This window comes from Muscardinus avellanarius (assembly GCF_963383645.1).
Source record: "Muscardinus avellanarius genome assembly, chromosome: 5".
Lineage (NCBI taxonomy): Eukaryota > Metazoa > Chordata > Mammalia > Rodentia > Gliridae > Muscardinus > Muscardinus avellanarius.
Genome location: NC_137790.1, coordinates 120,887,797 through 120,913,089, shown reverse-complemented (window position 1 = coordinate 120,913,089; position 25,293 = coordinate 120,887,797). Strand labels below are relative to the sequence as shown.

At 42.6% G+C, this 25,293-nt stretch overlaps 1 protein-coding gene across 1 annotated transcript in view; it reads right to left on the bottom strand.

Annotated features, from left to right (window-relative positions):
- Positions 1-9,319, bottom strand: part of LEKR1 (leucine, glutamate and lysine rich 1) — a gene marked incomplete at both ends in the record, with an annotated part of 152,594 nt that extends 143,275 nt beyond the window's left edge. Inside the window, one exon of the mRNA XM_080696591.1 lies at positions 9,272-9,319. Within this exon, the coding sequence (XP_080552717.1) occupies positions 9,272-9,319 (48 nt within the window). The remainder of the gene's footprint in view (positions 1-9,271) is intronic.
- Between the last annotated feature and the right edge of the window lie 15,974 nt (positions 9,320-25,293).

Here is a 25,293-nt window from a genome sequence, read left to right as displayed (position 1 = left end):
AGAGTCTGCCAGGTGGCCAGGCCAGTGCCGGGGCTGTCAAGAGTGGGATCAGAACTTGCAAAGCGGCATACACAGAGAAATATCACAGAAAATAAAAAATCAGATGCTTTCCCTAATATGCAAAAACTAGGAAGAAATGGGTAATAGGAGGAGATCTAGTTGAAGAAAGGGCCCTATAAAGGTGCAATTAAGGTGACCAATCAGAGGGGATGGGATGGGGGAGGATGGAATCTCTTTAAAACTCATGATGTACGTAAATAAAGGTATCAAAGTTAATCACCAATCAAGCATGGGATCCAGGGAGGGGGAGGGAACAGGATGGGGATTGGATAAAGGCTAATTGGATGATGTATGCTTGTATATCCTCACAAGTCTTGTATTCCAATGTGATGTATGACTACAATGCACCAATAAAAATATATACATATAAAATAAATTAAAAATTAAAAAATAGAAATAGAAATAAATAAATAATAAAATAAAAGCAAAAAAAATCAAACAAACAAACACCTGTGAAACACCGGGCGTGGTGGCACACACACACTTGTAATCCCAGCATTCAAGAAACTGAGACTGGAGGATCGCGGTTTACGGACAGCCTTAGCTATTTAGTGAGGCCCTCTGCAACTTAGTGAGACCCTGTTTCAAATTAAAGAATAAAAAACAGGGCAGGGGGTGTATCTTGGAGGTAAAATGTCCCTGGGTTCTATTCCCAGTACCGAAAAAAAAAAAAAAACTGTGAAAAATGATGAAAAGTTAGAGACCAGGAGAAAATATTTTTAGGCTTTGTATCTGGCCAGTACCTACATTAAAGAATTCTCAAGGTCAAGAGAGTATATAAAGAATTCTCAAAAGCCAAGAGTTTCTTTTTAATCCAACTATAAATGGGCAAAAGACTCATAAAAAGACATTTCATCTTAAAGAATATACAGATAAGCACATGAAAAAATATTCAACATTACCATCCATAAGAAAAATGCAAATTAAAACCACAGCGAGATATCACTGCACACTAGTGGCAACGTCAAATGCTGGTAAAATGTGAAGAAACTGGATCACTCATAGCGGATGAGATGTATTATGGTACAGACACTCTGGAAAACTTAATGTAACAGTGTCTTAAAGAACTAAACATGGAACTGCCACTGAACTGGCAATTAAACTCTTGGGATTTATCCTAGGAAAATGAAGACATATGTTCACATAAATGAATGTTTATAGCAGATTTATATATAACAGCCAAAACCTGGGGGGGGGGGGGACACATGCTCTGCAACAGGTGAATGATTTAACAAACTGGTGTGTTCCTAACATGGAAATACTACTTTGTAATAAAAATGAATAAACCACTGATACAACAGCAACTGAATGAAGTACCAAGGACTTACTGAATGAAAAACACTAATCCCAAAGGTGACCCACTACATGACTCTATTTATAGAACATTCTTGAAATGGCAAAGCTACTGGACATCAAAGCAATAGTTGTCAAGGGCCATGGATTGGAGGGAGGAAAGGGTTAGAAAAGTTAAGGCAAATATGGCTATAAAAGGACAGGAGGAATCATTGTACTGCATCAATTATCAATATCCTGGTTGTAATACTGTACTGTAGTTTTGCCAAATGTTATCACAGGAAAATCTGGAAAAAGGATACAAGGTATTATCTGGTACAAATGCATGGGAATCTATAATCATCTCAAAATAAGTTTTAATTTAAAATTATAAAAAATTAATCAAGAATTAAAATAGAAGGTATAAATCCAAAAAGATATTTTATAGAGCAGTATCCCAATGCTAGTTCTATAATATATGTTATATACTTAGATATACTTAAATATGCTTCCAAAATACATTTCCTCCAATACCTATATTTCTATTAGGAAATATAACCTTAGCAAACTCTATAATGTTCTATGACCAATCAGAACGAGTATTTTAACCACTGACAAATTTTTCAAGATTCATGATTATTTTGAAACCAAAACCAAACCTGTTTTTCCTAATGAATTACTTTAGTATATATATATATATAGATAGATAGTGGGGATTGAACCCAGGGGCATTCTACCTCCAAGCTATAACCCCAGCCTTTTTATTTTGAAATAGGGTCTCCCTAAGTTGCTGAGGACTTCTTTAAAATTACTGAGGCTGACTTCGAATCTGTAATCCTCCTATCCCAGCCTCCCAAATACTGGGATTAGAGGCAAGCACCACCACGCCTGGCTTCTAATGAACTACTCTGGATCAGAATATTTGATGTACAATCAACACAGCTTCTTCTTTTTTGTATAAGGTTTTGAAACTATAATTGCTTAAAAACACATCACACACACAAACACACATACACACACACGCATATCATCTCTACTTTCTAGAATGCTCATTCAAACATTTCTATGGCCATTTTCTATTTTCTTTTTCTTCTACTCCAACTCGACACAAAATCTGAACCTAGCCACAGTGGCCCAAAATGACCTGGAAAATTAAGTTTATTTTTTCTGGCAATGACAATCTGTGCTTGGAAATATAAAACTGTTATTCTGAATAAATTTCAAAGTTCCAAAGTACTAAAATTACTGAAACAGGACAAAATGAGCTGTTACTGCTGGGGAAAAGGACTGCTATCCCAGAAAGAACAGCATGCTCTCCAATCCTTGCATTGCCACTTCTGTTTTGCAAAATAAACAATTCTGTTCTCTTTATTTTACTTTGTGTCCTGTTGTAATAAAGATCTCCAAAAGCTAAATTCTATAAAAAGTCTGATTTTTGTCACCACTTTTAAAACCAAGAGATCAATTTTGCCTGTGCAAACTTATTTTTCTGCTAATCTGTTGCTAGTGTTTAACTTCTCCATATGTCTCCTATCAAAGCCAATAAAAGGAAAAATCATTCATTGTTTATTTTTTCTAAAAAGAGGCCCTCATGTGTTTCTAAAATGGATTGATATTCATGAGGGGAGTAGATACAGAATTATCACTCGGCTGACCTGTTAGTTTTAAACACAGAACTGTACTGCATTCTGTTTTCAGAATACTGGGTGAAAATTCTAACAACACTGCTGATTATCTAAAGCCAGGGAGAGACAAATATCAGCTCAACCTAGAGAGAGAGCAGATTTGCAGATGTAGCCCAAGTACATCCAGAAGTAAAATGCAGAGTCCAGCAGCAGACAAAGGGATGAGTGGCCACTCTGTCCAGCCAGAGGGCCTCTTTTACATTTTCTGCCACTTAAAGAGATAGAAGTCTGAGAAGTGTTCTGTGCTCAGTGAGAAATTATGATAAAAAAAAAGACCCAAGAACGAAAGTCAAAGATGATCTTATTCCTTCTTCCCTAATACTCCCTCAGGAGATGAGACCAGGGGAAGATGATTAAATAATCTTTGCCTTTATGCAGGCAATGGATTCTCTAACTTTAGCGTATTGTCTCCATCCTCCTTCTCCATGTTTTTGATAGCCATCTCCCTCACCACATTCATGTTTCCTTGCAATTCTCCTCTCTCTGCTACCTGTTCATCTTGCTATTAATAGTATGACGTAGTCGAGTCATGTCACACTCTGATGTAGCAACCATCCATATCACATAGCCAAAGAACAGAAAGAGAAGGAAAGGCGCCCCTTACTTTCTCCTCTCTGATTTCTACACTAACCTTCCTTGCCTATATTCAGAAAAAGAAAAGGAGAAGCAGAAAAAAGGGGTGGGGGAATTAAGAGCTTCTGTATAAAGATACATGAGCTTACAAAGAAATACAAAAAGTTAACAGAAGAATAAGAAAGAATGGGGGGGGTGAGGAGGGTTTGGACGACCACACCGTCACTGATCTACCTACCTCAAGGTCTTTTACCCCCAATAAAGATATGGCACACATTTCCCAAGCCATTAGTGTTAAGTTGGGTCCTGCACTCATGTGACTTTGTGTCACATGACCTGCAGGGCAAGGGATGGGCTGAAACCCCGCGAGAATTGGGCATTCCCGCGAGTAAACCCCCATCTCGCGAGATGCATGCCTTTAAAAGGAGAGCCCGCGTCCTCAAGCTTCGGACAGGCGCGCGGGCTCCACGGTGCCTCGCCCTGATCCCCGGGAGAGCCGTGCCATTAAAACTTTACATGCCATGTGTACCGGACCTCTCTCGTGTTTTTCACACTCCGCCGTATGCACATTATTTTTATTTTACTCGCATTTAATTTTTTATTTTACTTATCATTTGGTGCCGAACTGGGAGAACTCTTGGGTCCCTCCCCATTTTTTTTCCTTTTTTTTTTTTTTCTGTTTTCTCTTTTTATTTTTACTCTCTTTTTGAGCCCCGGACTCTCCAACCCGCCAGCAGCTCGACTGTGAGGTCCCACACCAGCGCTCCGCTTGCAGGCGTTGCTCCCACCACTGCCGCCGCTGCCGCCCCGTGCCTGCGTGGACTACCTCCTGCACGGGCCAGGACCTCTGCCTGCCGCTTGGACCTCCTAAAGCACCGTTCCAGCTTGGTTCTCCGGTCACCGCCGGGACCTCTGGCCAGTTTGCCCCACCCGCCCCGAGCCAGGCTCACTGGCGGTGCTCCTCGGGGCCCAGCCTCAGCGTCTGGCGCGTGCCTGGAAGCCATTTTGTCTCCACGCCGCCTGCCCGGCAAGCCATGCCGCCTGCGCACCCCCACTGATCCCACCTGCGCCAGCCGCCAGTGCCGTCCACACCAGCCACCGGCATCCATGCGCCCCAGCTCCACCACGCTCCCAGCAGCTTCTCAGCGCTTCTGTCTCAGCCAGCGCTGGCTGGCAACACTTCACTCCGGTAAACTGCCTCCTTCCCTTGGTTAGCGGGTTCCGGACTTGGGTCTTCCGGTCCACTGGGACCCAAAAATCCAAGCGCTTGGTGACCCATTGTCCCCCGGTCCACTGGGACCACCCTGTGGATGACCAGGTCATCCTCCGGTTTTGAGAAGGAATGAAGACGTTCTTCCCTATCTCTTAACCTCTGTTTCCGAACGATTGAGCAGGGAATTTGGGGACGCCCATTTCCTGTTCTTCGTTTCCGCCCGTGAACCAATTATGGGAAGTCGAACCTTTATACTAGCAGATGCCCTGAGAGCCTGTCTGCCTTGATACAAGTTGGGAAATGGGTTGCAGTGGCCCAGGAACAGTTAGGAACTTTTCTAAGTGGTCTGGTATCCCTCCAAATGCTCTCCCCCATCAGCTTCCATTTATTTTCCTGCCAGCTGCCATTTTGTGATGGCGCATAGTCACTGCCTGGTGATGTCACAGTCACCATCTTGGCCTGCGCCAGACTGCAATTTTGCTGGGTGGCCCGCTCGGGCGCGCCCTAGGTGCTGCGGGAAACGACAGGCCGGGGCTGGGGCGACACTCTCTGTCTGCCCGTGCGGAGTCCGCGTTGCCATTCTTGCTAGACACCCATCTCGGGACGTGCTCTTTGTGAGTATAGGTCCGTCGCAGCTGACAGAACCTTAACATAGCATCTAAGTTTTAATTCCAGAGAGAAACAGGCGGAGATGGAGCGTACACTCTTGACTTTGCCAAAAAACAGATCCCTGGTAGCTGCCCTTTGGCTGGCGGTGGCGGCTCAGCCCCCTGGAGCGCCACCTAGGTGTGGAGGACTGCAACAACTACCTCCAGGAGCCTGCCTGAAGTGGGGCAAAGCCACGCCCACCAATCAGACTGTGCCCGGCGTGCGGCCAGGAGGGCCACTGGAACAGTGCCCTTGGAAAAGGATGAGCCGCAGCCCTTGCCTGTTCAAGCCTCCTCAAGCGCACATCACTAAGCTGTCCAGGGTAACCTCCAATTCGCACTGCAGCTATGCACCCACCTGCACCCCCTTCTGGGGGACTGAACTCCCGACTCCTCCCGGCCTGGGGCCCCTGACGACGCCCCTTGACAGCAGGAAGAAGCTAGAGGGTCCAATCGTCATCCATTATCCCTACCATCAAAAGGCCGGAATGTTAAGTTGGGTCCTGCACTCATGTGACTTTGTGTCACATGACCTGCAGGGCAAGGGAGGGGCTGAAACCCCGCGAGAATTGGGCATTCCCGCGAGTAAACCCCCATCTCGCGAGATGCATGCCTTTAAAAGGAGAGCCCGCGTCCTCAAGCTTCGGACAGGCGCGCGGGCTCCACGGTGCCTCGCCCTGATCCCCGGGAGAGCCGTGCCATTAAAACTTTACATGCCATGTGTACCGGACCTCTCTCGTGTTTTTCACACTCCGCCGTATGCACATTATTTTTATTTTACTCGCATTTAATTTTTTATTTTACTTATCAATTAGGACAATGTTTCTTTTCTTCACCTTAAAAATGAATGGGTTCTAAAGCCGGGCGTGGTGGCCCATGCTTATAATCTCAGCATTCAGGAAGCTGAGACAAGAGGATCACGGTTCGGTTCGCAGACAGCCTCAACTACTTAGTGAGGCCCCTCTGCAACTAAGTGAGACCCTGTTTCAAATTAAAGAATAAAAAAATAGGGCAGGGGGTATAGCTTGGAGGTTTAATGCCCCTGGGTTCCATTCTCAGACCCACACACACAAAAAAAAAAAAATGAATGGGTTCTAATCTGAACTATTCCTGTTACCACTATAAACTATACATGCTGATTGCCCCTTTCGTGAGATGATTGGGACCAAAAGTATTTCAGCTTTCAGATTTTTTTCAGAACAGATTTTTTAAACATAGACACTTATACATACACATACACATATACTTATACATACACATACATATACATAATGAAGTATCTTTTGGGATAGGACCTAAGTCTAAACATACTATTCATTTATGTTTCACATAAGTATACAAATAGCCAGTAGGTAGTTTTATATAACTTTTTTTTTCTTGCAGGTCTGGGGATGGAACTCAAGGGCATTCTACCTCTGAGCTGTACCCCCTGCCCTATTTTTTATTCTTTATTTTGAAACTGGGTCTCACTGAGTTGCAGAGGGCCTCACTAAGTAGCTGAGGCTGGCCGCGAACCACAATCCTCTGGTCTAAGCCTCCCGAAAGCTGGGATTACAAGCGTGAGCAACCACGCTCAGCTTTTATATAAAATTTTTAATAAATATGTACTTGACACAAGGGTTCATAGTGTGGAATTTTTATTTGTAGCATCATGCTGGGGTTCAAGAGGTTTTGGATTTTGGAGCATTTTAGATTTAAGATTATGGATGCTCAAGTTGTATATCCATGTATTTAACATAATTCTATATGAAGTAATGTATGTAATCTGACTAAATAGATATACTGCCCAATAACTGCACAATAACACAAGTTAAATATGGACAATGTAGATAAATGAAACACAGGCAAGAAGTTATGGAAAACAAATATTTATCTTTTTTGTGTGTGTGGTACTCGGGATGGAACCCAGAAGCATTCTACCTTTGAGCTACACTCCCAGTTCAAGTTTTTATTCTTTATTTTGAAACAAGCTCTCACTGAGTTGCAAAGGGCCTCACTAAGTAGCTAAGGCTGTCTGCGAACCACGATCCTCCTGTCTCAGCCTCCCAAATGCTGGGATTACAAGCATGCACCACCACTCCCCACACAAATACTTACCTTAAAATACTGTAATTTTATAAGCTTTGGGATACACATAGACATTTCGTTTCTTTATAATCAAGCACCAGAACAGTGTATGGCATATAATAGATGTAACAAATAGTTTTTGTATATTTGTACCTAGTAGGTCTAAAAAAGTACAAAACTTCACTTTACATTCTAAACCCTGAGTGGGACAAGGGCTACAACCAGCAACATTGCCCTGGGCTTCGGGCAGCTGAGCCTCCCGGCATCCCCACTTCTCTGCACTGTCTTGACAGCTGCCTGGCAGTCCTGCTTTAGAGTCCAACTGCAGAATGATGAAATGCATAGTTGTAGCATATTTTAAACAATTTACTTCTAAAGTATTTCAAACAAGAGAAAAATAACTTACAACTCTCACAAAAACCTTATTACCATGAATATTTTATGTATTCTGAAAACTCATGTTTTAAACATTCTCTAACATGGCCAGCTTTCTCACCAGGAAGACCTGTTCCTTCAGCCTAGGCTGCCTTCCCCTCTGTCTACAGAAACACTCAGCCTTCAGGAACCAACTCTTTCCACCTCGTGCATTAAGCTCCCACTTTGACCATCCTCATATCCAAGTATTCCTCCCCTCCCTTTCTCCATTCTCACAACAGATGTTATCTAAATCATACACTGTCTGGTAGAGGGTTTATTAATGTCATGTTATATCCTGTATCAGGTGACTGGGATCTGAACTGCAGGTTCTATTTCCTATAGACTGTTTTGTTTGCTTTGCTTCTTTTAATTTCTATCACACCTACATGAGCACATGGAACAAACTCCGTCCAGGCAAGAGGAAGGACAGTCTATGTCTTCAAACACATATAAGCACCATTTATCAGGTGAATAAAAACAGAGCCAAGCACTCTCTGTGCTATTTTACACCTAACTTCAAAGGTAAAGAAAATCAGATGCAATGATTTAAAATACCTTTTCTGGTAACTGGACCTCCCTTTAGAGTTCCTGCTAGGTTACAGTTTGTACAAATCCAAAGAACAGGCAGCAAGAGTAGGCATCAGGTTAAATCCATGCCATGAGTAATGCTAACAGACAGCCCAAAGCAACACGCACAGTGGACAAAAACACATCCAACAGCTGACTGTAATTTTTAATTGAAATGTAATGAATTGGTAGTTAATTGAAAGCTGACTATAGATTTACCGAAAAGTCTGTGTAACTAATAATGGCTAAGGTTTAAGGTTTAACTTAATCATTTTCAAATATATACATTTTATATTATTCTATTAACAATGCATGGATAGCCTGAAGACAAATGTAAACTAAAAAGGAAAACAACAGAAACTATGAAGAATAGTTAGGCAGATTAAATGGGTTGATAGATGTAAAAGGACTTAAAATAATGCCTGGCACACAGTAAATGGCAAAAATTCACCTAGATAAAAGCATATTATATAGAGACAAAAATTTAGCATAGAAAGTTACAAGCAGAGACGTTTCTAGGTTCTTCTTTCCACCAGGGATCTTGTTAAGTACCACACTGGAATTATAGTATCTGTTTTCTTTTACAGGAACAAGTATTGTTTGCACTGAACAGAATTCTACAATTCTGTCCATTTTGAGTATCCCCTCTCCCATTATACCAATTAATTATGGATTCTGTGAGCAAAATCAATATAAAAGCTCTAAAAAAGAGTCACTCTCCTGCCTTTCAAAGTTGTTACAATGCTTCTAATATTAGTTAAATCCCATACCTTTTGGATTTCTTCAGGTAAAGCATGCATGGGAACGTGACGATCCATAATCCCAAAATACAGAGAGCTCTGAAGCAAAACAGTCTAAAAATATAGATGGCAATAGTCAGAAGTGAAAAAATGTGCAAAATTCAAATTAAGATTATCCATAAATTCTTAGGAACACTGGGAAATAAATGGCAAGAACTGTTTCAACAACCGTTTGTTTCAAAAACTCAATGTTAGAAGGTACAACTGGGGTTTTCGAAGCTATTGGGCCAACAGAAGAGGAAAGAGCTACAGAGAGATTACTGAATTAGAAATGATATTTTCTAGTTTGTTAAAACTTTACAGTCTAATAGTAATTTCTGTTGCTGTTTACTATAATATTGTTTTGCAAATACAAAACAACTATAAAATTTAAAATAGTTTGATTTCTATATTTTATTATTTTATTTTATTTTTGCAGGTCTGGGGATGGAACCCAGAGGCATTTGACCTCCGAGCTACACCCCTGCCCAATTTTTTATTCTTTATTTTGAAACAGGGTCTCACTGAGTTGCAGAGGGCCTCACTAAGTAGCTGAGGCTGTCCGTAAACCATGATCCTCCTGTCTCAGCCTCCCGAATGCTGAGATTACAAGCGTGCGCCACCACGCCTGGCTTATTTCTATATTTTAAAAATCAATCGTCCTGAAAGATTGCTAGAAAAAAAAATACCTAAATATAGTATTTTAGTTCAACAGATTAAAAAGAAATAGCAGCAATTGTGGAACCAATGATAATATAAATGATGAAGTACAGAAAAAAATTAGTTATCAGATTAAATATGACATGTGAGGACTGAACAAGAGTCATTAAAGCTTCAGAATCCAAGTGTCAATTTTATCTAAAATAAACATTTATATAAATTTTTTTTGTGGTACTAGAGATTGAACCCAGGGGCATTCTACCTAAGCTATGCCCCCAGCACTATTTTTTATTGTTTATTTTGAAACAGGGTCTCACTAATTTTGCAAGGGCCTATGAAGCTGAGGTTGGCAGCAAACCTGCGATCTTCCTGCCTCAGCCTACCAAGTACTAGGAGTACAAGTGTGTGCCACCACGCCTGACAAACATTTATATAATTTTATAAAGGTATTTTACTTTTAACAGAATTTCAGTTTCCAATAAAAATAATTCAAGAGCCAGGTGTGGTGGTGCAAGCCTGTAATCCCAGTACTTGTATGGCTGAGACAGGAGGATCGAAGGTTCAAGGCCAGCTTCAGCAATTTAATGAACTTCTCAGTAATCTAGAGACCCTGTTTTCAAATAAAACATAAAATAAGACTAGTGGTGTAGCTTTGAGGTAGAAAGCCTCTGGGTTTAATCTTCAGTACCAAAAATAAAACAAACAAAAAAATTCAATATAAATCTGTAACCCTACCTTAAAAAAAAATCCACAGAAGGATGAATGGATGAGCATTTCTCTTTTTTTCTCTTTTAATCTTTTCCAAATAGGAGAAAGAACAGCCGGTGCGGGATGTGTGTATGTATCTAAGGAGCGGAGGGAAGGGTGTGTGTGTGTGCAGCAGAGTCAGATGACAAGGACACACAACTCCACAACAGGGAAGATGGTCTGAGGCCAAGAGTCATAAACTAGAGCAATCAAAGTTCAGAAAAAAAAAAAAAAGTCAAATGACCCATCTTTCAGGTGGAGGTGGGAGTTAGTGAAGGCTTGCTGAGGCTGTTTGGGTTTTTACTAGGATAGACTGGAAACACACAATACTTGACTTGATCAGAGGGGGCAACTCCATCCACAATAAGAGTGGCAGGGAAATGGTAGTTGACAAAAAAATTCCTGTAACCACATTAATTTTGTGAAGTGTACAAAAACACTTTGTCTTCTACTGGTGAAGAGAGGATTTCTCATCCCCTTGTTAGGACACATGCTCATTTCAAAGAGTTGATACATAAAACAAATGACCGGTGAGATGTCTTTTTTTTTTTAGGTACTGGAGATTGAATCCAGGGACATTCTACCTCACCCTCAGCCCTATTTTTTTATTCTTTATTTTGAAACAGGGTTTCACTAAGTTGCTGAGCCCCTTGCTAAATAGCTGAGGTTGACCTTGAACCTGCGGTCCTCCACTTGGCCTCCAAGTACTGAGATTACAAGCATGCTCTGCCATGCCTGGCATGAGCTGCCTTCTACATGAAACATTATACGACGTGTGTGTTTGGTAAAGTTAACTGAAGTCAGCCATGGGGATAAAGTTAACTATATCAACATAGGCCCAAATAGCCAAGTACCTAATCTGATATTTGGCAGAATGTCAGTTATGTGGCAAAGGAACATAAGGCTCATTATTCTCATTTATGCCATTTTATAGTGCACTCAACATCAGTAAAAAATGGTAGAATGATTCTTTTCTAAAGTTACTAAATATCCTTGTAAAGTATAGCCCATAAAAATATTTGAGATCATGGATTTGGCAATCTAAATAGAAGGCAGCAGTGAAAGTTATCTTGTCTGTTCATTGATGGCTTTACTATACTAACAGGAGAAATTGCAGATTCTGATTACTGTGAAAACTTTTAAATAAACTATGTCAAGTCATGAAACTCTCCACAATGCAAAAAGTAAACAATTATTATTACTGAATTTTTTTTTGCGGTACTGGTGATGGAATCCAGAGGCATTCTACCTTCGAGTTACACCCCCCAGCCTTATTTTTTATTCTTTATTTTGAAGCAGGGCCTCACTGAGTAGCTGAGGCTGTCTGGGAACCGTGATCCTCCTGTCTCAGCCTCCCAAACGCTGGGATTACAAGCATGTGCCATCACACCTGGCTTTTACTATTGAAATAAGGGCTAGGGGTGTAACTCAAAGATAGAATGCCCCTGAATTTAAATGAAAGAAAAATAGGGAAATAAGAGAAAGAGCATTTAAGTAAACCAATACATATCACAACCAATATGCTAATAAGATCACAAAAACAAATTCTATTTTTATACAGCCAAGAAAATGCCTGTATAGCCTGGCATAGTGACACACACATGTAATCCCAGAATTTGGGAGACTGAGACAGGATGATCGCACAGGTTCGAAGCCAGCCTCAACTACTTAGTGAGGCTCTCAGCAACTTAGTGAGACCGTTTCCAAATAAAGTATAAAATATGTCTGGGAGTATAGCCCAGAGGTAAAAACAAACAAACAAAAAAACCCTGGGTTCCACCCTCAGTACCATAAAAGAAAGAAAATGCCTGTATATATTCATTATATACATGTTTCAAGAAAATTGGTAACTTGCCCTTAAGTAAGCTTGAAGTGCATTCATTCATAGTTTTTAAATTAACGTGGTCTCTGGGATAGTCATCTCTGATAACTAATAGCCTTAGTGCTAAGGAATGTGCAGGTGGTTACAATTAGGAATTAGGTGCCTAGGCTAAACTTCCAAAGTGACATAGGGCACTTTTCCTGGATGTTTACACTTTAATGTTTTACTCTTTTTTTCTTTTCTTTTCTTTCTTCTTTTTTTTTTTTTTTTTTTTTTTTTTTTTTTGTACTGGGGATGAAACCTAGGGGCACCTGCCTCTGAGCTACACCCCCAGCCCTATTTTTTATTCTTCATTTGGAAATAGAGTCTCACTGAGTTGCAAAGAGCCTCACTAAGTACCTGAGGCTGTCTGCGAACCGCGATGCCCTGGTCTCAACCTCCCCAATGCTGTGATTACAAGGTGCGCCCCCACGCCCGGCTCTAATGGTTTACATTTCAAAGAATCGGCTTCCAGCCAGGTGTGCAAGGCAGCAATCTCAGTACTTGGAAGGCAGAGATAGGAAGACTACAGGTTCAAGGCCAACCTCAGCAATTTAGGGTGAACCTCAGCACCTTAGCGAGACCCTATTTCAAAATAAGAAATAAGGGCTAGGGGGTGTAACTCAAAGGTAGAATGCCCCTGAATTCAAACGGAAGAAAAAGAGGGAAATGAGAAAGAAAAGAAGATAAATGGCTTCCAGCCCCCCCCCCAAAAAAAAAGCATTCGTGGGTCTTTACAAAAATGTGCATGCATATGAAAGGAATAGAAAAGGCTGTTACGAAAGCTTGATTTTCTGAGAAAGGGAGGATTCTCTCCCTTGGGGCTGGGGAAAACGTGTAGCTCTGAACTTACTTTCACGTTACTCTGTGTGATTCATCACACCAGACCCTCTGGGTGTTTCCATGACACTCGCGCCGCCGGCTCCTAGGCCAGCGCCCGCGGCCGCCGCGGAGGGGCGTGTGCACCTGCTCCCGGCCGGCTCGCAGACCGCAACGCCCTCGGCCCGGGGGCGCGCGGGGTCATCCGCTCACGCCGGGCTCCCGGGCCGCCGGTCGGGAACGTTCCCGGGCGTGAATCACCCACGCAGGCAGGCAGGCCGGGTCCGGGCGGGGAGCTCAGTCCTCAGCCTCCCCCGGCGCCGCGCCTCCGCACCGGAACCGCGTCCCGCCCGCCGGGTCGCCCAGGGCAGCGCGGCCCGCGTCGCTCACCTGGTCCTCCAGGCGCCGGGCGCGACGGCTTCCCGGTCTCCAAGGCGACCGCGCGCGCGGACTGACGTCAGAGCGCGGTGACGTCACGGCCCACGCCGGCCGCCAGCGCGGGCTCTGACGCGGGTCACGGCGCGGTGGGCGGCTGCGGGGAGGCGAGGAGGACGCCGCCTCCCCCGCTTCCTGGCTCGCTCCTGCGCCGGAGGAGAGTCGCTGGGGCCGGGTGCGGGCGAGGCCTGTCCAGCCCCGAGCGGTCGGGATGGACGTCTGACTTGAGAAAGCTTTTGCTGTTGGGCACCGGGGATTGAACCCACGGACATTCTACCGCAGAGCCACACTCCCAGCCTATTTTATTTTTTCATTTTGAAGCCAGGTCTCGCTAAGTTGCTGAGAGCCTTGCTAAGTTACTGGGGCTGGTTTCAAATCTGTGATCCTCCTGTCTCAGCCTTCCAGGTCTTCAAAAGCATTTTGAGACACCCCGGCCCATACTTTATTTGATCGAAGGCTGCCTGCCGTTCCCTGTGGCTGCCTTCAATCATTCGCAGAGGAAATACTTAACTGATAGTACGTGTGTGTGTGTGTGTGTGTGTGTGTGTGTGTGTGTGTGTGTTGCTGGGGATGGAACCCGGAGGCATTCTGTCTCGGGCCTACACCCCACCCCTATTTTGCATTCTTTATTTTAAAACCAAGGCTCACTAAGTTGCTAAGAAACTCACTAAATAGCTTAGGCTGGCTTCGAACCTCTGTGATCCTCCTGTCTCAGCCTCCCAAGTACTGGGATTACAAGCATGCGCCACCATGCCTGGCTTTTGATGGTACTTATTGATTGCAAGCACTGCTTGCCACCAGAAGGAGCTGCCTTTGATGATATTAAGGGGTGACTCATCACAGTACAGATTTCTCCTTTTCAAGAATTATATGAAGTACAAAGTGCAGTTCTTCTAAGAACCAAAGAAAATGTTTCCGGTTCCCTAGTAGAAAAGACACTAGTTAATACTGAATAAGGTTGAGTAAATATGAAAAAAATTAATGGCATTGTAGAGAGAGAGACTGCTCCAATGATGCAGAGCAGTGCCAGTAAAGTGGCCAAACTGCTAGTTGATAGCTGTTAATGACAATATCAGCATAAAGTACTGATCACTTCCTAACAGCGTGCTTTCTCCGAGTACTAAAAGTCTCTGAGATAGATACACCCTGTACCCTTAACCTGACTTTTGCCCCAACACCTGTCATTGATTTTGTTTCCACTCACTTAAAGAGTATTCCGTATCTGGGAAGGGTAGGCAGTAATGAAAGGATTGAAGAAAGGATAGAGCTGTTATGGGAGAAGAGATGAGTCCAAGAAGAGTTTGAGGACAAAAGAGAAAGACCCCCTAATTTCAGCACCACCAGCCATAAATAGAGGTTTATTTAGGAAAGATAGAGAATGTGGACCATCTCTAGAGTAAGAGTAGGGCACTTGAGGGGTTCACAGCGCTTTTTGATGAAACTTGATGAAGAATGTGAGGATGGTATCAGTCCAGTGGTCGCAGTGCCGTTTATACTGATCTGGTCGTTTTCTGGATCTTTGAGCTGATCCAGGCCCTTGTCTGATCAATAGATAAGCTGGAAATTCCCCTAAGTTATAGATTTCTCAACCTATTTCATTTCTTGCTTGCTTAAGCTATTTATTGATGTGATAATTAACAGTATGTGAGATAATTATCATAAGTGAGTGAATTTCCAGTAACTTGACGATTGTGAGGGAAGATTTGTCGATTTCCCAGAAATTTGGGAGAGACAGGCCTGAGAGAAAGAACTGGCTTGGGGAGTGATGGTAGGGGGAACTTTAGAACAAGGTTAAAGTTATATTTTCCCTGTCCTTCTTTATGTCTCCTTTGTACCTATTTCTTTTATTTTTTCTATTCTTCCTCAAAGGGATACAGAGGACTGTCTGCCAAGTGTTCAGGTACAGCATGCTTCTGAGAAGCACAAAGAACTTTCAGAACTACTCATCGTCACCCTCATACTCTTGTTTCTTTAAGGGACAATGAAGATAAGACCGTTCTCATTTTATAATAATGATGGTCTAGTTACAGTGCACAAAAACAGTTTATCCAAATACACTAAGTGTGCACCTAAAACAGGATCGCTGTGTTCTGAGGCTAGCTTTGCTTGTACCTTTATGCATTGCCTAAGACCAGGAGACTTTGCTCCTCAAACATCAGCATTTGCAAGCCTATATTTGCAAATACAGCCTATTGCACCCCTAGATTATATGGTACATATATCTGCATATGGTATATAGCCTATTGCTCTTAGGGCCACAATGAAAACAACATGAGATTATATTAAGCACAAGATGATACAATCAAGAGACATGGTAAATACAAGATGGGTGAGGCTGCTCCCAGAGTAACAGGGCATACTGTGTTACAGTAAACTCTTTTTATAAGTAGAAGAAGTACATTCTAAACGATAAAAAAGTATAGTATAGTAAATATATAAAGCAGTAACAGTCACATATCATTATTATGTAATGTATTGTGTACTGCACATAATTGAGTGTGCCATGCTTTTATAGGACACAGAGGTACAGTAGGGTTGTTTACTCCAGCATTGCCACATACACAGGGGTAAAGATGGGAGAACATCGAGCTGAGAGCTGTAACTCACTCTGGTTTAATTTCACTGTGTTTATTCATCTGCATATTGCCTTGAGAGCAATTTCCTTCCATTGTAACTGCCCTTTAGACCTGTGCTGTCCAATCAGGAAGCCACACATGACTGTTTCATTTAGGTATAATGAAATAAATTTTAAAATCCCATTGCTGGGTTTGCACTAGCCACATTTCAAGTGTTCAGTAGTCACGTGTGGCTACTGTACAGATGCAATATATTGTACAGATACAATATATTTTCATGATTGTAGGAAATTCAATTGGACAGAAATAGAAAAGAGTTGGAAAGTTATGACAAATGGCATTTTTAAAAGGATAGCAATAAGAAGTGTAATTCCTGAAGAAGACAACACAGATGAGACGAAATGTGACAACTGTGTTGTAAAATAAGTTACAAAAACAAAAAATCCACCCAGCCTGTCCTGAATTGTCCCCCTCCCCCTTGGTTCTATTGATCTCAATCTCTACCTCTTTTTTCAAGTTTCTCTTATCCTCCCCTCCCCCTCTTTTTTCCCACCCTACTACTGGCCATTCTGGAATTGAGGTATAATTTTAAATATTCCCATCTTTGGGCATACTGTTATCCTGCTTGGTTGGTTGGTTGGTTGGTTGGTTGGTTGGTTGGTTGGTTGGTTGGTTGGTCCTGTGATGCAGACAGAATCCAGTGCCTCTTGTATGCTAGATAAGTTCTCTACCATTGAGTCAAACCTCTAGCCTATGTTTCAGTTATACTGTGGCTTTTAAAAACTATTCTGTAATAACCAAATGAAGCTCCTTTTAATTTCCCTTCTGACCCTGTAGATCAGTGACCCCTGCAAAGAAGGGGGGGATGCTATCTAGTTCTGAAGTAGAATGTCTATAGAGGGCCACAGCAAGGCTCTTTCCATTGCTCTCAGAACTTCTTGTTGATTTGAGAACATAGTGGCTGGAAGTTTGCTAATTTTAAAGTGAGCTCCGGACTGTACAAAAGGAGTGGCAAAATTAGGCAGCCCACCTTTATTTTATTATTTTTTCTTTTTATTTCTTTTTTTAATTTTTTATTGGTGCACTGTATTCATACATCATAATGAGATAAAAAAAAAACTTGTGTAGGCATACATGCACACATCGCCCAGTTAGCCCCTACCCAATCTCCACCCCATTCTCTCCCCATCCCTCCTTCCCATGCTTGGCTTAGTGGTTGACATCTAATATTATAGCAATTTATCCAAAATTAACAATGATAATCTCACATAACAGATTCATTTGTTTGATATCAAGCTTTTGACCACTTAAGGATAATATTTCAATATTTCTTTTTGCTTTCTTTCTTTTTTATATATTTTATGTTATACATTTAATCTGTATTTGGTGCCCTCTCCCCCCCCTTGTTTTCCCTTCCCCCCTCCCGACAATTAATACCCAGGCTAACCTTGCTATATTCGTATCTTTACACCTATTTGGAAGTTCAGCCTCCTTCCTCTCTTAGCTTTCCATTCAAACTTTGCTGAGATTTCCCTTCCATTATCTGGATTCCCTCTGGTATCCCCAATGCTCACTAGTTTGGGCATATTAGAGGAAACATATGTCCCTTCTCTTTCTGCGTTTGGCTGATCTCACTTGTGAATTACTACACAACACAACTCCGTCCCTTTAAAAGTTTGAGCAAAACGGTTGCAAACAGGCCTGGTTGAAAACAAGCATAGCTTTCACTGCTATTTTTGGGTTCCATCCAGTGCAAGTGCAGAATTTTTTTAAAAACTAACATTTATCGGGCTCTATTTGCCAGGCACTTCATACGCCATGTCTGGTTTAACTGAAAACCCTTCCAAACATAACGCAGTCAGATCCTACTTATTGTTTACTTTAACCCAAACGATGGAAGCGGCCAAAGCCAGGGCTCAGCACGCGAGCACAGAGGTGCACTTGGACCCGCTGTGCGTGCAAGTGGGAGCACCTGGGCCTCACATAGCGTGTGAGTGGCTCTGCCAGCCGGCCAGCGCCCATGGGGATTGGAAACATACGTATGTATTCAAAACATATTTAACTCTGTAAACTTTGTCTTAGACGTCCTTCATGACCTTTTCATACAACTTCCAGTTTTCAAAAAATGCCAGCTACAAGGGACTAGTTGTGCTAGCCACAACGGCACCTCTCAGTGCTTGGGAGGCTGAGACAGATGGATGGTAACTTGGGGAGACCTGTTTCAAAATTTAGGGGGGGAAAGTGCAGGGCGTGTAGTAGCTGCATGGTAGGACACCCCTGGGTTCAATCCCCAGTGCCACACACACACACAAAAAAAAACACTTGCTAACTGCTTTGTTTTACTTAAACCAACACATTTCTTTCCACCAAGATGTGGATTGGATTTTTCTTTCCTAAATATGTCTATGTTTAAAGTTTTAGACTGCTTAATAAAGCTGCTTTTCCTGTTTGAACCCCCAAAGCTGTGGTGTGGACGTGAGCTAGACCACAAAATGCCGTTGCAGGCTTGTGCTCTTTACCTTTTTAAATCCATCCTATCTGCAGTGTAAACATCCGTACCAAATAAGATAAAAGTCACAATGTTTAAATAGCATTTCTCTCTGTGAACCCAAAGGCTTTGTCAATCCTGCGGGAATACATTGTGTGCCAAATTGTGTGTGTTTTACTGGGGATTGAACCCATGGGCATTCTGCCTCTGAACTATACCCTCAGCCCTGTTTTTTTTTTTTTTTAAATTTTAAAAATTAATTTATTATTATTATTATTAATTTTATTTTTTGGTGGTACTGGGGGTGGAACCCAGGGGCTTTCTACCTCCTGGCTGTACTCCCAGACCTATTTTATACTTTATTTGGAAACAGGGTCTCACTAAATTGCTGAGAGCCTCATTAAGTAGCTGAGGCTGGCTTCGAATCTGTGTGATCCTCCTGTCTCAGCCTCCCAAGCATGGGAATTACAGGCGTGCGCCACAACACCCGGCTTGTTTTATTTTATTTTGAAACAGGATCTCACTAAATTATGGAGAGCCTCACTGAGTTGCTGAGGCTGGCTGCAAACCCACGATCCTCCTGTCTCAGCCTCTCAAGTACTAGGATTATAGGCCTGTAATCCCAGTATTTGGGAGGCAAAAACAGGAAGAACACAGGATTGAGACTAGACTCAGCCACTAAACAAGACCCTGTTTCAAAATAAAAAAATAAAATATAGAACTGGGGATATAGTTCAGAGTTAGAACATTTATAAGTTCAAACCCTACCACTTAGCACCAAAAAAAAAGTTTGTCAAAGACTGAAAATTTATGACTGCCTTATTTTAAAATCTTTTGTAGAATTTAGTATGTGCCTGTTTAGTGAAATTATTGCTTATTTCTGAATTTTCATAGAATTCTAATGAAGAATCTAAAACTCTTATATTTTTGTTTTGTTTTATTTTTGGTATTGGGGATTGAACACCCAGGGCATTCTACCTCCTACCTATGCTATGAGCCCTTTTTATTTTTCATTTTGAAATAGTGTCTCACTAAATTGCTGAGGGTCTCACTAAATTGCTAAGGTTGACCTCAAACGTTTCAATCCCATGTACTAGGATTACAGGGCTGTGCACCAATCACCACGCTGTGCTGTAACTCACATTTGTTTTGGTAAGTGATTGGCAAAAGTGACTTTATTCTCCCTTTGTTTAAATGAAGTTTATGTTTGTGTACCTATAATTTTAGATGCCTACTTAATTGATAGGAAACAAAGTAGAGAAGTTTTCTTGTTTTTTTTATTATATCTATTAATGCCCATTAAGGTAGTGAATCGTCCTAAAAATGATAAACTATTGATATAAAATATCAAGCATTATCCCATCTATCAAATACATAAAATATTAAAATGATGATAATAGTCTGGTTCATCAGGCTGTAGACTACCTAGCACTCTTTTTTTTTTTTTTTTTTTGCGGGTCTGGGAGTGAAACCCAGGGGAGTTTGACCTCCGTGCTACACCCCCTGTGCTATTTTTTATTCTTTATTTTGAAACAGGGTCTCACTAAGTAGCTGAGACTGTCCACGAACCACGAACTGCAATCCTGCAATCCTTTGGTCTTAGCCTCCTGAATGCTGGGATTACAAGCATGTGCCACCACACACGGCCTACATAGCACTCTTAAACATTGCTAGTAGGAAAAAAAAAAAAACATGTTCATTTATTACAGTTTAAACCATTTAAAATTGTGGGAGCGGACAGGTGATCCTCCCAGAAGAAAGGTGTCCAGAGCAGATAAAATGAACATTCCTTTCCATACAGAGGAGACTGGGAGAACACTTAAAACTTAAACAGGAAGTCTCACTCTTTCTTCCCACATGTGGTAAGGTGAGAAGAGAACATGTATTTTTGAAAAAACTCCCTGGGAGTTGATGGTATCTACCCTACCCCCAGAAAATACCCCTCTTCTAAAAAATTTGTTATTGATATAGCAAAACGAGATGTGTGTGTGTGTATGTGTGTGTGTGAGTGTGTGTGTGTGTGCGCGCACGCGCGTGCATGTATACGGGCATGTATGTGTCCTAGCTTTCCGTAGAAGGAGGTGGTCTTTATTGTTGGAGGTGTTTTTTTGTTGATGTTTTTGTTGTTATTGTTTTGTTTTGTTTTCCCCAGGACTGGGGATTGAACCCAGGGGCATTCTACCACCAAGCTACACCCTAGTGCTATTTTTTATTCTTTATTCTATTCTCTTTTTTTTGGGGGGGGGGTACTGGGGATGGAACCCTTCTACCTCCAGGCTACACTCCCGGACTTATTTTATATTTTTATTTGGAAACAGGGTCTCTTAAGCTAGCCAGGCTGGCTTCAAACCTCTGTGATCCTCCTGACTCCGCCTCCCAAACACGGGGATTACAAACATGCCCTACCACACCCGGCTTTATTCTTTATTTTAAAACAGGGTCTCATTAAGTTGTGGAGAGCCTTACAAAGTGTCTGAGGCTGGCCCTGAACCTGGGATTCTCCTGTCTTAGCCTTCCAAGTGTTGGGAGTCCAATCATGAATCACCATGGTGGTGGTTTTCAATTAACCTGTCTTAGTGTCTTTTCTGTTTTAACCTTCCAAACTGGATTCATTTGCAGATGTGCAAACATCGAAATTATGTAACTGGGTAACTGACGTCGGACTATGCTCGTAATCCCAGTCCTTGGGAGACTGGACAGGAGGATCACAGGTTCGAGGACAGCCTCAGCAAGTTAGGCCCTCTGCAACATAGTGCGATTCTGTTCCAAAATAAAAATAAAATAGGAGAGGGGAGTGTCGTTCAAAGGTAGAATGTCAGAATGCCCCGGGGCTCAACTCAAAAAAAAAAAAAAAAAAAAAAAAAAGCTATGTGGAAAAACAGTTCTTGTTTTTATGATATCAAGGAACAAATTTAAGTCCTGGAGTGTTACCATGTGTCACTTTTCTAATCCCTTCATTTGTTGGTACTCGGGATTAAGCCCAGGGGCATTCTACCTCCAAGTGACAACCCGGAGCCCCTAAGTTTTTAAACAGAGTCTCCCTAAATTGTCCAAGACGGGCCTCGAACCTGCGACCCTCCTTTCTCAGTCTCCCAAGCACTGGGCTTCCAGGCGTGCCCCACCGCGCAGGCTTCACTTTTCTCCTTAATGCCCTTGGGGCTGTGGAGTCAACCCTACGAACGAGGTCTCTTAAGACCTCTTAAAAACAAAAAGAACGCTTGGGGAGGGCCGGCTTGGTGCAGAGGGAGCCCCTCCGCGCGTCGCGCTTGGTCCTTTTGAGCAGGCTCGTCCGGCCCGGAGCTCTGGGGCCTCCCGGGCCAGCCCGGGGCCGGCGATGGCGTGCCTGGCCCGGCACCTGCGCCCGCAGCCCGAGCCCCGGTCACGCCAGCGCCGCTTCCGGAGCCGCCGGCTCGCGTGCGACCGGACCGAGCGCTGCAACGCCCAGGCTCGGCGCGCAGGGTGCGGGCCGGCGGGGAGGGAGGCTGGCGTGCGAGCCCAGATCAGCCCGGCCCCGCGCCCGCCCGCCGACCTGCAGCTGTCACGCAGCGCCTGTCACGCAGGCGACAAAGCCCAGCCCCCAGCCGGGGGAGCTGGAGCCTGCTGGCAAACCAGAACACACCACGGAACACCATCGCTCCCAGCCAGTGTGGGACACCCGGCCCCCTGGGTGACTTTGGGATTAGCTCAACACGGAAGTTAAAGATCATTAAAATGTGCCTTTGGTTTGTGTATATTGCTTCCTTTAATAGGCAGCACACACGGCTTGCATATGCGTGCGTAGAATTTCGTTTACACACTCAAGTCTGGAGACAGGGTTTGGCAAGAGGGGTAATTGTGAATTCAGTAAGAGAGGAGGGTACAGACATTTAAAGAGACGAATGAGCTGGGGGGGGGGGGATCAGTCCATGACACGAAGAAGCCATTACATTCAGCTTTTCACGGTGTTGCACATCTTGTACCCAAACAACAGTAATATATGATAGAAACTTCTAATTCGACTTCAAAAACGCACGCTGTCCCAGGCAAACACGAAAAAGCCTCATGCTATAGACATGTGAATCACATTCTTGCCATATAAGCAAGAGTAATGGCTCCGTAACATTTTTGTCCTTCAGCCATGTACTCAGCATAGACGTGATTCGCTGGTAGGTGGTCACCAGGAAATGAGCAGGTTTAATTATCACGTGCAGAAAACTCTCTGCTCTGAATTTTATTTATTTATTTATTTATTTATTTATTTATTTATTTATTGGTGCTACTGGGGGTGGAACCCAGAGGCTTTCTACTTCTGGGCTATACTCCCAGACCTATTTTATATTTTATTTAGAAACAGGGTCTCTAAATAAACAGCGTCTCAGTGAGTGCTGAGAGCCTCACTCAGTAGCTGAGGCTGGCTTCAAACCTGTACAATCCTCCTATCTCAGCCTCCCAAGCACCGGGATTACAAGCATGCGCCACCACGCCGGGCTTCTGCTCTGAATTTTATGAGAATTTTTTGTATTGTAGTGTTCATGGGATGTGGGTTCAGTAAGGGCTTGAGCCTGAGTGCCTGGCTTACTGTATCTAATATTTTGACGAAAGGATGCCTAGTGTTTAGAGCTTTGACCTAAGTGTGTGTGTGAGCAGTGCCAGCTCCAGTGTGATCCTGGCATGATGGAAATAAGGGTACAACTTACCTATGTCACCAGAGGTGTGGGAGCTATGCCTTACCACAGGTGCTGTGAGGTGTTTGGAGGAGATTCTGTATTCAGATATTTTAAATAATACACCACCATGATCACAGTCCATACACAAAATTACACAAGTTTAATTACAACTGTGCCACCAATTTTTTTGATTTGCACATTATCAAATACGGATATGTAGGATCAGAGGCTGTATCCTTACATATTTTGCTTATAGAATAAAGTGTAACATTTAAATACAACGGTGCTACCAGTTTTTTACATTTGCACATTACTCATCAAATACTAATATAATGCATTTTTTATATTTGTCTTATAGAAGCTTGAAAACTTTCAATTATTTAAGGATGTGCAATGGAGGTTTTATTTATTTATTTATTTATTTATTTTATTGTGTGTGATACTAGGGATGGAACTTAGGGGCCTTCTACCTCAGGGTTATACTCCCAGACCTATTTTATATTTTTTATTTGAAAACAGGGTCTCACTAAGTTGCTGAGAGCCTCACTAAGTAGCTGAGGCTGGCTTCGAACCTGTGATCCTCCTGTCTCAGCCTCCCAAGTACTGGGATTACAAGTGCGCACCACCACACCCAGCTGCAGTGGAGGTTTTAAATAATCAGCATCAGTCGGGAATGGTGACACATGCTTGTAATTCCAGCACTTGCGAGGCTGAGACAGGAGGAGCATGCAGGTTCAAAGCCAGCCTTCTGCAACTTAGTGAAACCCTGTTTCAAAATAAAGAATAAAAAATAGGTCTAAGGTATATATATATATATATATATATATATATATATATATATATATATTAGCATCACTGTACTAATCACACATATTAGTAATACATACAATTAGTAATAGTATACTTTGAACAATGGTATAGTATAGTATTCATGTTACTAAATGACTGAGGGTCTAGAATGGAAAGTTTACTAACATATTAAGAAACCCACTGTGTGACAAGCTTTATTCTAGGGATTGGGCAGACTGCACCAGTCTTGACTTAAATGCAGACCACCTTAGGAACACTAATGCTCTACACACATCTTTGTGAAATGTAAAACCCTGTCTTGTTGGAAGCTTTTGGTAGAGGACCCTTGAGAGGGAAAAGTCACCACCAAGGGGCTTTCTGGAGAGTGAACTCAAGATAGGACAGTTGGGCGGTTTTCACTGGAATCAGAAGGCAAAGCCAGCCCTCAGTCAGCCTCTTCCACTTAGAAAATCGTAGGATGAAAGCACACGCTACTCGGCTTTCCCTTATCAATTACCCTCGTCTTTCCTGATGCCCTCTGTCATTGATTTAAGGCTATGCACACCTGCCTTTTTCACCAGGTCCCGCATGGTTGTTCGGATTGTTAATTGTATAAAGATGCCAGGTAGGTAGGGAGGTGAAGACCTCCAGCCCCATTCTCACCTGCCCAGATGTGCTTTGCATCCACCTAAGGAAGAGGGGACTTTTTTGAATTTGATCAAAGGCACCATAGGCTACAGTAGCTCTCTTTGTTTTTCAGAGTTCTCAGAAAACTAGCTCCACTCCGCTCCTTGACATGGATTATCCTATTGTACTACTAGCATCACTCTGCTGTGATCCTCAAGACAGGGGCAGTGAGGTATTGTGAGGAGCCCGGGCTGAAGGAGAAGCGAAACTCTATCACCTGGCTCACTCACAGCCAGGCAAATGGAGACCAACCAAAGCATGAGGATGTGAGTATCTGCAGCAAAAAGAAAGCAGCGAAAGGGTAA